The sequence below is a fragment of the Stegodyphus dumicola genome, chromosome 11 (assembly GCF_044657685.1).
Source record: "Stegodyphus dumicola isolate Sdum_Otavi_A_Nest chromosome 11, ASM4465768v1".
NCBI lineage: Eukaryota > Metazoa > Arthropoda > Arachnida > Araneae > Eresidae > Stegodyphus > Stegodyphus dumicola.
In genome coordinates this window covers 148719097-148735561 of record NC_140778.1, presented here as the reverse complement: position 1 = coordinate 148735561, position 16465 = coordinate 148719097, and the positions used below count along the sequence as shown (strand labels likewise).

At 31.7% G+C, this 16465-nt stretch overlaps 1 protein-coding gene across 2 annotated transcripts in view; it reads right to left on the bottom strand.

Moving 5' to 3' along the window:
- Positions 1-14476, bottom strand: part of LOC118194099 (extracellular serine/threonine protein CG31145-like) — a 165974-nt gene extending 151498 nt beyond the window's left edge. The window contains exon 1 of one of the 2 annotated variants that reach the window (XM_085827310.1): positions 13409-14476. In XM_085827310.1, coding sequence (XP_085683436.1) covers positions 13409-13830 — 422 coding nt within the window. In that variant the 5' untranslated portion in view covers positions 13831-14476. The remainder of the gene's footprint in view (positions 1-13408) is intronic. The other variant, XM_085827311.1, reaches the window with a different exon arrangement.
- Positions 14477-16465: the final 1989 nt, after the last annotated feature.

The following is a 16465-nucleotide window of genomic DNA, read 5'->3' as shown; positions in this document are numbered from 1 at the left end:
CCCTAACCTGAAACTTGAATCTGTTTTTGATTTATTTCATAGTTAATGCAAATTTAATGAAATTTTAATCAACAAAGTCTGAGTTAGCAATGTGTTGCCACCCGGCTAAGCGGAAGATACTTATCTTTCAAGTTTAATCAACAAACAAAGCAATATAAAAAACGTGTATCCATTGCTCAAATTAAATATTTTTCTCTTTCAATGTGTTGTTATTCGGAAAAAGCTAAGGTATCTAATTGTTTGAACTTTAACCTGTCTGTTATTTATTAATAAACTAACCGAGTAAGAAACAATATATGCAGTTCTTCATATCTGTATAATTAATTACTAGATGGATTCCTGAAGGGATATTCCTTGGATTCATTAAAATCATTATATAGTATATGATATGTATAAATATATATATGTAATGTTTTCAGTTATTCCAACACATCGTGGGCGAATGGTGAGGCTATTCCATTATACGTTCTGGCAGATGGTTGACGAAGCTATAATGATTGAAGCACGGAGAAAAATGACGACTCAGGACTTTTCACTTTTAGCAGCATATCTTTATTTTATTTTAGAGCAGTATTCAGTAATTAGATACGACTGTCTTTAATACGTTATAACATTCTAACAAAGAAAGAGGAGCATGGCGGAGGAGTTAGCAGAACGAAGGCGAGAAGGCATCTGTCTAGGAGAACTTATGACGCAGCATTTATATGAGGAGGTTATGTAATAGGTGCGAATGTTCTAGAAGGTAATGGTCTAAGGGGAGATGCTGAAGTGCAGAAAATTAATTAAAGGATGCTGGTTCGCAAAGAGCAAAGCCATCGTATTTATTTTTATTTTTTTTTTTTTTGAAATAAAAATGGAATTAAAACTGCCTCGACTGCCAAGTTCTTTAAATACTACGCAATAAAAATTCTTCTTCAATATGGATCAAAGCACGCATCGACACTGCTCCGTCTCTTTACCTTGTGCTTTTATTATGACAATTAAGCCAGTAAGGATAGTTTCCTGCAGCCTGAAACCTCAATGGAAAATTTAGTTCTGCTCTTCCAATCATCGTTTTGTGATAAATCCAAGATAATGTGAAAGAAGTGAATCATAAAGTTTGTTTTTTCAGTGTTTAAAAAAATAACAGATCATTCTTCTGCTGTGGTGTTTTGCAAGTGCTTCAAAAAATAATCACGCGTAGTGTTTACAGATTGAAAGTAATCTCTCGATAAATTAAGAAGTTCGAATGCCTAGTGAAAAGGAAATCATCAGTGAATTATCGTTTAGGAATTCAGCATTACAGCGGGTTCAAGGTCGATCTGAGTTAGTGTTTGCAAGTATGTGCGACAGAAAATTATTTGCACTTCTGCTTTTTCAACAGCTCAAAAATTATTACATTCGTGTGAACCTAGCTCAGAAACTAAATTATTTAATGTGCTGCGAATTCTATAGTTTTCATTTCATCTTTGGTTAAAATCTGCAATTTGTTTTGAGAAAAATCTGAAATTCTTGTTCATTAATTTTTCTAATTTTTCATAGTTATGTGTGAGCAAATTAAGTAATTAATTTTAAGCTATTTAAATTATTCATAGGGAAGAATATTAAGATAAGTTTTTATGTTTTTGTTGAGAATTTTGAATACAAATTTTATAATTATTCTAAAAATGAAGTAGGTGCAAAAATAAGTGAAATTATTACAGATACGTAATATGAAATTATGGTAAATGCATGTAAAATTTATTGGTGATTGTATGTTAAGTATAGTGTATGTCGAGGGAGTACTGTTTCCTTCAACAGAGGCCTGTTATTACCTCTGTACAGTTGTTCCTTTTACCCTCTTCATGCAAGATAACGTTGGAGGCTCTCATTTTATGAATGCATGTAAATTTTTTATATTATTATTATTATTACATTTTTTTATTATGGAATGTATTAGTGCATTTCTCAAAGGCCAGTTACCTTAATGCAAGGAACGGAGGCCTTTTCAAGTAACTGTCTAGGCACCCTGGGCCACCAGTGCAGAGAACACACTGGTTAGCTCAAGAGGACAGCCCTATTGATGGATATGTTTGTTTAGAAGTATTGCGAGGCTTCCAGTTTGGTAAAATCAGGAATTGTAAATGAAAGATGATAACGGTGAAACCATAAATTCTGAAAATCTTAATCCTATTATTTATGATGTTAAATTATAATTTATCAATATGGAAATAAGTATCATAAATATTTATGTGCATTACATTTTATTATAAGTAATGATTATATAAAAGTTTATTTTGTGATATTATGCGATAACAAGAACTTTCCCTGAAGAATTATGATTATGTGAACTCTCAAGCACAAACACTTTTGGACTGAAATGCTGAAAAATTTAATAGGACTCTAAAAATTAAAAATTTATTTAAAAAAATTGATCTTTATAAATTATACTTTACAGGACAAAAATTTTATGATTTATTTATTTTTATTTTTTTTACATTTGCTAGTGTTTTAACTCTTTCTCTGGCTTCTCTGTCGCTACGCCTTTTTCTTTTTGAAGGGGGGAAATATGTAAGATAAAAATGTATGAATCAGAATTATAATATAACTATAAACATTAATTCTTCCTCTCTATTCCAAAATCGTAATAACTTATCTGCATTGCGTCATTCATATTAATCATGCGATCTTACGTAACCGTTAATACCAGATGCCTCTTGACGACCAATCACCGAATTGTAAACCAAAACTTTTCTCTTCGCGTGCTTCCATCTTTCATAACTACGCACTTCAGCTTTTGCTCTCTACTGTGCTAAGATGTAATTTCGCTGGCCTGCTTTCTATCCCAACAATATCAAAAATGTAAATCTTCTGTGGACAGGCACGACTAGAGTGCCAAGTGATTGTGGCCACAAATATCAATTTGAAATAAAAATGGAATTAAAACTGCCTCGACTGCCAAGTTCTTTAAATACTACGCAATCAAAATTCTTCTTCAATATGGATCAAAGCACGCATCGACACTGCTCCGTCTCTTTACCTTGTGCTTTTATTATGACATATATATATATGTGATATGTATAAATATATAAATATATATACAGAGGCTGTTTGCACATTTTTTAGACGATTTTGGTAAGCGGTAATAAAAAATCGTTTGCTTTAAAAAACGTAATTGCAATTGTACTATGTTTTTAAAAGTCAAAATTATCGTCTGTGGCTTGAAAGTTTTGTTTTTATTTAAAATGGCGAATTTAACAAAGCAGTGGTTCGAAGGCTACATTTATGCTCTTTCCGAAGAGAAATATGCATACTCCGTTATCCAAAAACTATGTGAGAGTCATGGTTTTGTGATATCTAAAGAGTCGATAGGTAATATCATCAACAAGAAAGGAAAAAAACGTCAAATTGCAAAAGAAAGAAGTCTTAAGAAAGCGAAAATACCTCCGTCGAAATAAGCATCGTCTTCTTCCAAAGCATATCGCTCAACGCAGGACACGCTGTAGAATTCTATATGAGAAACATTTATCCAAAGAAAAATGGAAAACAATTGTCACAATAGATGAAGCATGGGTGTATTTAAATGATTGTAACAGAAAAAAAAGAGCCATTTAATATCATAAAAGAGGAGAAAAAAAATTAAGTACACGGTTCAAAGAAGCGAAGTTTTTCTAAGGGATTCATGATTGATGCTGGTTTTTCTTATAATGGCAAGTTAAAAATAAAGAGAGTGCAAAAGAATGTCAAGATTAATTCCAAATACTATCAAGAACATATTTTATCGCCAATTCTTCTGAATGAAATACCATCGCTTTACCCACAGTGCCATCAATCTGTGAGACTCCATCAGGACAAAGCTAGCAGTTACACATCAAAATCCACTGTAAATTTCCTAAAAGAAATGGAACAAAAAACTGGTATCAAGGCCCTACCCTTCACTGATATCCCTACTAAATCTCCCGATCTGTCACCTATGGAATTTTGTGCTTTCCGACTTTTAAAAACCTCATTATCCAAACGTTGTCCCCAAACCCTAACTGGACTCTGGAAAGCTGTTCGTAAGGAATAGGATAGAATACCTCTTCTGCCGCTTCAAAAGGCATTATTATCCTGGAAATTGCGATGTCAAAAGATAGTTCAGAATAAGGGATGTCAAATAGAACATTTAAAACACAAGAATTTTATGTAATTTAGTTTTGTGAATACAATATACATCGCCTAAAAATGTGTGAACAGCCTCTGTATAAAAATACATAAAGAAACTTAATAAGAGGCAAAAATTAAAAACAAATTGGAACTACTCTGATATGCGCCCTCAAGTCGCCAAATATTTTTGGCGAGAAACTTCACGCTGCCATATTACTATCTAAATTTTTTGTTTACATTTTGAACTTTTAGCTTAAAATGTCTCCAAAAACGCTGTTTTCGCACATACAAAAACTACGTTTCGAACACACAATTTAGCTAAAAATCCGAAACAAGAACAAAAAATTAAGATAGCAAAAACGTAAAGTTTCTAACCAAAAATATTTGACAAGAATCCATGTACACAGCGACATGTTTTAACTTAAAAAAAAAAAAAAAAAATCTACGAATTGCACAATGTAGGCAACGAACGAATCTACAAAGTACGCAGACCTCGCTTTAATAAATTAACATAATAACAATAAATTTCAAAGAATACCATGTACACAGCAAATTAAAACTTAAAAAACTGTTTAAACTTAAAAAAATTGTTCGAATTGCACAATTTAGGCGAGGAAGGAATCTACGATCTACGCACTCCTCGCTTTAATAAAATAACATAACAACAATAAATTTCAAATAATACCATGTACACAGCATTCTGTTTCAACTTTAAAAAACATCTACGAATTGTACCGTCTAGACACTAAACAACAAAATAAACTAAAAGAAATTTCAAACAATTTAAAAAAACAACAATAATGACAGAAATTCATACTAAAGAACCAATGAACATAACATTCTACAAAATAAGAACAAGGATAAAATAAAATGCACTTACCATGAATTAATGCGTTTTCGAATAGCAGAAATATAAATTTCATACCGCCTTTAACATGCCGCCACGTAATCACTATCGTATTTACATGACAGCCAGACACACTATCCAGAAAATTTATACTATGGTTCACAAATAAATAAAATCACAAATCCCTACTTCTATCATGCACTGCCATTAAAAATAATCTCCCAGACCCTCTTTCCACACTTCCAAATACCCACTACCCCTCAACAGGATAGCCACAATCATATTTCCTTTTGCCGAACTTCAATTCAACAACTACCATTTTATCTTTCCCTCCCATCTTCTCAGACACACAGGCGAACCAACGAGCTCCAGCGAAAGATTTTTCAGCGTCAACAGGGTTGCCACAGAACACTCAATCCCGCCAAAAACCAGCGCAGAACACATATCGCCACATTTGGTGAAATTAGGGCGTATATTAGAGTTGTACCAACAAATTTTTTATACTTGTCTTGCGCTATAGCTGCAGGGCTGAAGTGAAATAAACTTAAAGCATCTAAAGTCAAAAGCAAACTGGAGTCAAAGCAAGGCAATTGCTGAAGAATTGCCTTGCTTTGACTTCAATTTACTTTTAACTTTAGATGCTTTAAGTTTACATATATATATATAGACAACTAGCCACTGAAACAGTTGTAAATAAAAACTTTACTCTCAGCGAAACAAATGTTTTTACATATTTAAAAAACATTCTTAAAAAATTGAAATTTCTGATCTTATGTAATATTTTGTTTCTAGCGATAAAATATACTGCCGTTATTTCTATGGATGCACTCCCATGGAAAAACAAAAATTTTAACTTTTTACATTGCATTAGTAGATTTGTAAGTATTTGTTTAGGATTATGTCTCATTATAGTCATATATAAAAATTTTATTTTCATTATGTAATTTTTAGCCCAAAGAGGCTATTAATCTCGAAACGAGATTCTGCGTTGTTTCACTTTAGTACATTATTGCATTTTTCATTCGAGTCTGTTACCAGTCGGAAAAACGGAAGTTATTATTCCTTCATGTTTAATCTGTTACTTATTAATTAACAAACTAAACTATTTAAAAGCAATAGATGCAATAAAGAATATTTATTTCTGTTTACTTTTTAATCTCACTGATTTAAATAAGAATACATTTAATTCGTGTTATATCTAATTAAAAACACTCAATATGTGTATCGAATTATTAGTCCAAAGGGCGTTAAGCTCAAGAGGTCTATTAATTTCATTTTGGCATTTTGCGGTGAAAACTTTAAATGCCGGTTCACTTTTCACTCTATTGCCACCAAATATTACGGCCTTGTTGTAATTTAAAGAAATTAAATAATGAAAAATCTGCATCAGTGTATACGTCTCGCATTGTGATAAAACGATGGTACATAGAGTATTTTATTGATAAAACGACGGTACATAGTAGATTTTGAATAAAGTTCCTTTCCACCCGAATATGGAAGATCAAATTTGGAATATTGAATTCGTTTTATTATCTATTTCATATTTTGTAAACCTTTAACGAATTTTTGACTAACGAACTCAACGATTTCAAAGCGAGCAATGGCAACACTGTACAAAAAAAAAAAAAAAAAAAAAAAAAAAAAAAAAAAAAAAATTCTTTATTCCCAGCGCGCGAGACTGTGTAAAGGAAATTATAAAGATATGCTCATTTTAAAATTATTTTGCGATTTTGCTTTTGAATGGTAAAGTTCGAAGAACATGATTTTTAATCAAAAAAGGTAACCCACAAAACGTTAAAAAAACGCCCCATTGGGCGTAATGCAAGATCGGAAATCTTTCCAAAATAAAAAAAATATCTTATATTTTCACTTTTTAAATATTCAGAAGTTATATAACGTTCTTGTGTTAGTCTAAAGAAGTATTCATCTAATATCCTGTAAAACGTCTCGCTATACTACTTGGACCATCACTACGGATAATCCCTACTAAAAAACCATGTTAACCGTTAAAAGAGCTGTTTTGCGCGATCCTTAAAACCTGAAGCCTTTCATATTCCTTAGTCTCGAAACACGATTTTGCGTCGAATCACTACAAATGCGTCGTTTTACATTTTTTCCCCCGAGTCTGTTGCCATTCGACAGAATGTAAGCTATTTGTCTTTCGAATTGGAACTGTCAGTCGCGGAGTAACAAACTAAGTTATCTGAAAGCTATAACACTCTTAAGAATATTCGTTTCTTGCTTTTAAATCGAATTGATTTAAATATTAAAAATGCATTTAATTTAAGATCTATCTCGTTAAAAATATTCAGTATTTTCACAGAAAGATGTTATATATTTTTAGCCCAAACGGCTATGAATTTCGTTTTGGCATTTTTCGTCGATTCACTTTTCAAACTGTTGCCAACGAATATTACAATAACCCTGTATTATATTTAAAGAAACTAAATACCAAAGAATCTACATAAATGCATGCATATTTCTGGCCTTGTGATAAAACAACGGTACCTAGTCATCCAATTATGAATAATGTAATCTTCCGCCGAATATGGGCATTTGGAAGTCCTAATTTGGAATTTGAAATTTGTTTTATTATCGATTTCATATTTTGAAGCACTAAGGAGTTCTTGATTAACAAACTAAACGATTTCAAGACGAGCAATGGCAACACTGTACGAAAAAAAAAAAAACATTTTTATCTCCAGGGCGCAAGACTGCCTGTCGGAAATTGTAATGATATGCTGTTTTTCAATATTTTGTGAGTTTGCTGTTGAACTGAATTTTATGTGGCGTAAGTACGAAGAACGGGATTTTTAATAAGTAAAGTTAACGCACAGAATGTTAATAATAAACAGATGAAGAAGTTTTGCAAGCCATCTTATAAAGAAAACCGAACACTGATATGGTAAAAATGAGAAAAGCCTGGAAAATTTAGAAAATGTTATGCCAACAGATAATACTTCATCAGAATTCTAAATATATACTATAAGATATTTCTCCCGCCTTCCTAGCGTGCCTTCATGGTGCAGTGGTTCTGCACGCTGGACCGGTATTCCAGCGGTAAGGTGGTTCGATTCACGGCGAGGCGTTTGCTCATTTTTTCTCTCTTCAGCCTCGAAAAATCCTAATGTTTCTACAGTGGCGCCCGAACTAAAAGGGTGTTGGATGATGATTCGGCTAATCTTTGGAATATGGTAACAGGTAGTTTGGCGACATTTTGGTAAGGCGATAAAAGCTACTATCTAGGACTTTAGCAGTGTACATGGATAAAGTCAAGACTGTGCGCAATGCCATTTTTGTGCAATTCTGGGATTTTTTTGAAGTGAAAATAGGTCGACGTGTACATGGATACCGTGTATGTGCAATTCTTAAAAACGCGGCAAGCAGTGGGCGATTCTGCACTTTCTCCCAATTTCGCACCTAATCTTCGTCATGATTAAGCACTTTTGTTCTATAAAAGTTCTAGCATAAGCGTAATTCGGCTAGCAGATTGTTGGAAAAAATGTTGAGTAAAATAAATAAATAAATAAATAAATAAATAAATAAAAAATCTGAAATGTTTCAGATTTTAAATTACGTCCAAAGGGGCGTTTTTTAACATTTTGTGTGTTACCTTTCTTTATTAAATATCGTGTTCCTCGCACTTAAACCATAAGATCCAGTGCAACAGCAATATCGCAAAATAGTTTTAAAACGAGCATATCTTTAGAATTTCCGATACAGAGATTCACGCGCTGGAGATAAAAATGTTTTTTCTGCACAACGTTGCCATTGCTCGCTTTGAAATCCTTGAGTTTGTTAATCAAAAATTCGTCAAAGTTTTAAAAAATAGGAAATCGATCATAAAACAAATTTCAAATTTCAAATTTGGTCTTCCACATGCTCATATTCGTTGGAGGATTACGTTATTCAAAATTCGATGACTCTATGTACCGTTGTTTTATCAGAATACGAGAAATATACATACATTTATGCAGATTTTTCATTATTTAATTTCTTCAAATATAATGCAGGACTCTAACATTTTATGGCAACAGTTTGAAAAGTGAACCGACATTTATCCGTCCGACGCAAAATGCCAAAACGAAACTAATAGTCCTTCGGGATTCAAATCCCTTTGGACTAATAAATAAAAATAAAAAATAAAACAAAAAAACATGCCTTTACTTCGTGAAAACAAAATGGCATCCCCCCCCCAAAAAAAACTAGCAGGTTGCTGTAGCAGGGTTGGTCGCCAAATTTTCTCCAAAAGATCGCCAAGTTACCATAATCCGAAGATTAACCGATTCTCCTCAGCCAGGATTTGGCGATTGGGTCCCCTAAAAACCCCAGTCGCCCTTTAAAAGGGGGGAGTATATAACGTATTTCTCCCTCCTTTCTAACGTGCCTTCGTGGTGTAGTGCTTCTGCACGCTGGGCGGGTATTCCAGAGGTCCGTGGTTCGATTCCCGGCGAAGGTGTTTGCTAATTTTTCAATTCTCCTGCTTCCAAAAAATACTTATGTCTCTACGCCAAAAAGTACCTAATGTCTCTACAATACTATATGACATAAGTGCGATGAAAACGCTGCTTAAAAATAAACCAAATGGACAAAAAGAAAAAAAAAAGGGGGTTAGAAGAAGTAAATTGCAACAGGAGACTGGTATGGTGCGAGCTTAGCAAAAGCGTCAAAGATCTTAACAAACCGTTTTGGGCGACTGATAAAATCTGAAACCATTCAATATCGTTTCCTATATATTTATTAAGAATCATATATAAAATATAACCGTGAAATGTGATATTAAAGTTCTGTATCCGTTCATGCTAAAAAATACATTGCCTATTTAAATAAATTTATCATTAATCATCCGCAGTCGTGGAAAAATGTACTCATAATTTTAGATTTTGTATTTAAAATTCTATTTAAAATGTAACTATGACTTGTTATCCCCGGAATAAATTCTTTTCGAAAGATTTCCAGTCTCTAGCAGGAGTTAAATGCAATATTACGATTAATTTCCCTTCTATTGCATACATTCTTACAAACATTTTCGCAGTTACATAAAACATATCTAAATTAAAGTCTTATGAAACATTATTGTATTAAATTTGCCATTAAAATAATGGAAATAAATACCTAATGTCTCTACAATGTCTCTACATATCTCTAATGTCTCTACATAACTCTAATGTTTCTACATATGTACCTAATGTCTCTACATATCTAAACTAAAGTCTTATGAAACATTACTGTATTAAATTTGCCATTAAAATAATGGAAATAAATACCTAATGTCTCTACAATGTCTCTACATATCTCTAATGTCTCTACATAACTCTAATGTCTCTACATATGTATCTAATGTCTCTACATATCTAAACTAAAGTCTTATGAAACATTACTGTATTAAATTTGCCATTAAAATAATGGAAATAAACTAAAATTATAATTAGTCTAAATGGGCGTTATCCCAGAAGCACTTTTAGACACGAAACTGCATTTTGCGTCCAATCACTTTAAATGTCTGGATCACTTTATAACATATTAATTCACCTGTCGGATACAGATAAATTAAATTGAGTTTAATATTGTTCTAATATGGTAAAACTTTGCTGAAAGTTGGCCAACGCCAGACGTACTTTTTGTTTTTAGTTGCCGAAAGGTATCTTTCCTATTGGTCACCCGTCGTGTCTATAAACTCTAAATGTTTCTTCTAAAAACTTCAGATTTATGTGTGTGTGATTATGGAAAAGCCTCGAGGGCTATCTGCTTAAACGAAGGGAGGCCTTCGTGGAGAGCTTTCTAAGGGAAACTGGCTCGTATATACGTTACACATGGGGAAATAACAAAAACGCCCATGCAGCCAGCCCGTTCCCAGGATTCGAACCTCGGACCGAAATACCAGTGTTCAGCGACTTTACCGCTCGGCCGTTGATGGGCTCGCTTCAGATTTAACTTTGATTGTTAAATGTTTTGCAGTACTAATAATCGGGTCTTGTTTGATGTTTCGCAGAATAAGAGCTTCCAAGCAATTTCTATAATTGTATAACATCAAAGAAAGTTAAATACTTTACACACAAAGTTATTTTGTACTTCACCACTTTTAAAAGCATCAATTATTAAATTTCTGACAAAAGTGGTCGCTAATTTGTAGCGCCTTGCCATGTTTAATTAAGATGTAGGGCTATTAAAGTATATTGCTAAATAAATAGTAATTTCAAAATCCAAATCATAATTCTTATGTCTTATTTTCATTTAAAACAACACTTAAAGCATATATATATATATATATAACAAAAAAGAACATATCTTTAGAATTTCAGGTACGCGGGCGCTGGAGATAAAAATGATTCTTTTTTTTCCATACAGTGCTGCCATTCCTCGCTTTAAAATTGTTGAGTTTTTTAATCAAAAGTTCTTTAATGTCTGACAAAATATGAAATAGATAATAAAACAAATTCCAAATTGCAAATTAGGACTTCCAGATGCTCATATTTGCTGGAGGATTACGTTATTCAACATTGGATGGCTCTAGGTACCGTTGTTAAATTGTTGTATCACAATACGAGAAACATACCTACATTTATGTAGAGTCTTCATTATTTAATTTCTTTAAATATAATGCAGGGCTGTAATATTTGGTGGCAACAGTTTGAAAAGTGAATCAAAGCCGAAAGTGAATGTCGCAAAATGTCAAAACGAAATTAATAGCCCTTCTGGGCTGAAGTTCTTTGGGCTTAAAATAATAGATTAAAAAAAATGTGAAAACTTTCAGATTTTATATTACGCCCAAAGCAGCATTTTTTAATGCTCTGTGTGTTACCTTTATTTATCAAATATCATGCTCTTCGCACTTAAATCACATAAAATTCAATTCAACAGGAATATCACAAAATACTTAAAAAGAACATATCTTTAGAATTTCCGATACACAGTCTCACCCGTAGGAGTTAAAAGCGCCTTTTTTTCCATATAGTGTTGCCATTGCTCGCTTTGAAACCGTTCAGTTTGTTAATCTAAAATTCATTAGTTTCACAAAATATGAAACAGATAATAAAACAAATTCCAAATTAGGGCTTTCAGATGCCCATATTCGGTGGAGAGTTAAGTTATTCAAACTTTTATGGGTCTGGGTACTGCCATTTTTGCACAATTCGAGATACATCCATGCATTTATGCAGATTCTTTTTTATTGAATTTCTTTAAACATAATACAGGGCAATGATGTTTGGTGGCAACGGTCTAAAAAGTGATTCGCTGTTTATAGTGAATCAACGCAAAATGCCAAAGCGAAATTAATAGCACATCTTCGCAAATTGGACTAACAAGAAACATTATTTACCAAAAAATTTCCAAAGAAATTTGAATGCTCGAATTATTATGCGAGTTCTGATTAAAACTTATTAGAAAAATTTATTTAATGCAAGGAATATTTTGATGATTTTTATTTTACGGGAAGCAAGACTTAAAATATAGAAAAATTAAAAAAAAAATAATTTATTAGAAAAAAATCTGAAGTCCGTGTTTCAATATTTAGTATAGTATCTATGAAAATAAATTAAAAAAATACAAGTGTCCAAAAACAAATCTGATCCATTGTATAAATCTTATTAAACTATGTTGCCACTGTGCAGTTTAAAATTTAATTTTGCATCGTTAATAATCCAGTAACTAAAAAGAAAGTGTTTAGTCTGGAATAATTATTGGTTACAAAATTTATATATTTTTTTTCTTATGAACTGAAATATTTATGTATTGTTTACCATTTCCTCCTTGTGATAGAACATCCATAAATAACTGTATAAATATGAAATCACTGCTTATTATTTTTATCAAAATATATTCCGTTATAGCATATTCTACGTAAATTACAACGTAATTTTTCGTCTACAATATAATTGTAACGCAATTAGAAAGAATAAAGAAGTTTAGTCTAACATATATATAGTTTGCATATGCGAAAGAATTATTTATACAATTATATTTAAATAGAAGACAAAGAATACAATTCTATTCTATAAATGTGAATTTACGGCTGTAATTGTAATTATATTATATTGCCTCTGTTCAATTTAAAATTATGTTCTGTATCGTTTGCCTCAGATAAAAAACAGAGAACATATTCACCTTAAAATAATTACTTTCTGTTAAATTATGTTGCCACTTTGCACTATAAAATTTAGCTCTGTATCGTTTACGTTTCGATAAACCACAAAGAACATGTTCATTTTAAACTAATTACTTGCTATTAAATTATATTGTCACTGTTTAAAATTTAGCGCTATATCAACTGTGCTTCAAGTGAATTTCAAAGAACAAACATATAAGGCTTAAAAAATAACTTGTTACGCAATTTATGCACCTATATTTGAAAATAAAGTATATTATTTTCTAATTTTACTTATGTGCATATTGATATAGTGAACAAGAATGGAAGACGGAAGTTTTTAGAGCAAAAGAATTTTAAAATTCACTTACCTAATCGATACATTTAGGATATCTCCCAAGGTAGGATTATCTCTTGGCAATGTAAAAACCGGTGGCCATTGCATATACTTCCTGAAATTTGGTGCAAAAACGGAATACTTGAATAAATCACTAAAATTGTCTCTTTCCTTTGGAGTTGTTGTCGAAAAGGCATCTACAGTTGACGTATTATTGTTCCTTCCGACAATTTTTGAGTCCGCCATTTCGCCAGACACTTTGGAATTTTCTTCTCTGTTTAAAAATCGTCTTTGTAGCACCGGATATTGGTCACCTCTTGGTTTATTATCATTTTCTGAAAACTTATTCACAATATGAAGTTCTGTTTCGATGATGAGAAGAACGAAGAAAAAAATTGCAGCGAAAAACGATAGAATAGCTAATCTTTGTCTTAATTTCATGTTCGAATAGGACATTTTATAATACTCCTCAGCAAAAAAAGGAATTTCTTTTTAGGTGCATTGAAACATATCAGCAAAATAATCCAGAAAATTTAATTTTAGAAAACAGCGTAATGTTCATTTCGTATATAAAATTCTAAACCAAATGGGTTTATATCAAATAAATAAAACTTTAAATGTATAATAAAATATAAATAAAATAACAAATTATAAAATTATAATCCTTATAAAAATACTAAATTTCTAACAACTAATCATAAAAATAATTATTTAAAATTGGTCATCCGTTACTGATTCTTAAGTGCAAAAGTCATAAAGCGTTGTTTCCTGCACAACTTGGCCCCTCTGTTTCCACGAATATAATCTTTGCGTAAGCCATTGCCGAAAGAAAGTTGGGATGAAATCTCGCTGCTATATAGCAACACGTGTTGTTAAAAAAGATCGTCTGCTCATTGAACTGCGCACGTTGGTTACCATGGCAACGTCAGAAGTGATGGAATTATTGAAGCACAATTTCGCTTTAAGCTTTTGTTTTACGACTTTGCTTTCTGTTTCAACAGGGCGCTTTGTTTTCCGAATGTCCGTTTAAATGCTTACGTCAAAGACAATTAATATTAAATATTAGCGGTTAAGCTACTTTTAAAGGCTCAGCCTTTCTAAAAATAATAATTACACAAATAAAAATTCTATATATTTTCTAATTGCTTTTCTAATATAATCGAAATGAGCAGGAAAATAAAGTAAAATTTCGCTATAAACACATTAAAAACAATAAAATCTATAAAATGTCTAAATAATATTCTACCTCAAAATACAGATAATTCCGTTATTATACTCAACAAACAAATATTCAATTAAAATTATTTATAAAGGAATATTTAAAACTATAACTTAAACTGAGATTCCTATGAGACAACAGGTATTTTTCTAACAATGCACCTAAGACACAGGAAGTGAAAGTGCCAATACTTTTCGCATTTTTTAAAGATAGTCATTTGAAAATGTTTTGTATAAACGTGGGAACTAGAAAATCATTTTGTTAAATCGTTTCTCCACGATGTATAGAAGAGTTTTCGTTCCAGTTCTCTTCGTTTTTTGATGTTATTTGCAGCTGTTTTTTTAGAAGGATCCTTTCACAAATATTCCGCCATTTTGTTTAAAAATCCTGTTGGAGGACCTGAAACAAAAAATGAATATCATGAGTTTAATTGCTATATAAGAAAAAGGAACAATATAAAAGAAATTATGTAGGAATATACAGAAGGAAAGTATATTGAGGAGCAATGATTTACACGTGCTTTTGTACACTTGTGTTTTTACTTCCCTGTAAAAAAGGAAGTATTGTAATCGCGAAAAATTTCGGATATATAATTTCAATGAAAATATCCATTTTTACCGCTTTCGAATGCAATTTAACGATGTTTTTGCTTGACATCTGTACGTAAAGACAGAATAAAGGACTCTTTTTCCACAAAAAAATTATAAAAATGATTTAAAATGAATTCTAAGGAGAATTTTTCGTGGCGTCTGTGCGTACGTACGTACGTATGCATGTATGTATCTCGCATAACTCAAAAACGAGTAGCCTCAGAACGTTGAAATTTTGTATATAGGACTGCTGTAATATGTAGATGTGAACCCCCCATTGCAATCGAGCGTACCAAAAGTATATAAATATATGTGTATATAAATCCACTCTGTTACTCAGCTCAGTGATCTCAGATTCTTTATTCTTATATGTTTGTAAATTGTGCATTTTTTGCTCTAAAAATAATTAAATTATGTTGTTCTTATCTTCTGGTTAAGGCTTTTATGCCTTTAGTAAATCTGCATGCAATAATTGTAGAATTATCAACAATTTAAATGTAGTTTAAGTGCAGCTAAGTCTAACTATTTTTATTGTAGCGGCCATATTTGTTTACATTTGAAACTTAGCAGAATAGTGGATTTGTTGCCACTCTAGAGAAACTAAGCTTCGCAACAACAAAGATAACGCCTTCTTTTATTATTGCGAATTAAATCATGCTTAATACATTGTGGAATTTATTCGCGGAAATAAGTGTCTAAGATTCACTTCGTAATTTTTAAAATAGATATTCTGAATTTTTGAGTATATTTGCCTTGTCGCGAAGTCAGAACTGAATTAATTGAATGAGAAATACTGAATCGTCTGTGAAAAGCTGTTTTTGTTTGTTTGTTTAATTTCTTTCATATATCGTTTTAGATTTATTATAGTATTTGAATAGAACATGTGGCAACGATTAGATAATTCTTCAGATGATATAAATTTTGTGCATTCTGAGTTATAAAATGAATGAGATGTAACATTTTTAAGTGAACCTAGCGTCAGAGCATAGCTATGGTAAACAAATATAGTGAATGTTAAAGAGTGCCTTTATGCGCTTTTTTGCGGTTTATGCGCTATCGACGAAGTAGATTTAATTCATACATAAGTTTAAAAGAAATGCAAGAAAAATGCTTATTATTTAATATTCCGTACAAGGAAGTCATGTGGTGTACACATCGGAGTTTTTAGTATTATTTGCAAATATCAGTTACTAAATACAGAATACTCTCGATTATCCGGTTATTAATTATCCAGTTTGCGGATTATTTGTGCATAGCGGTGCCTACACAAACATACACAACG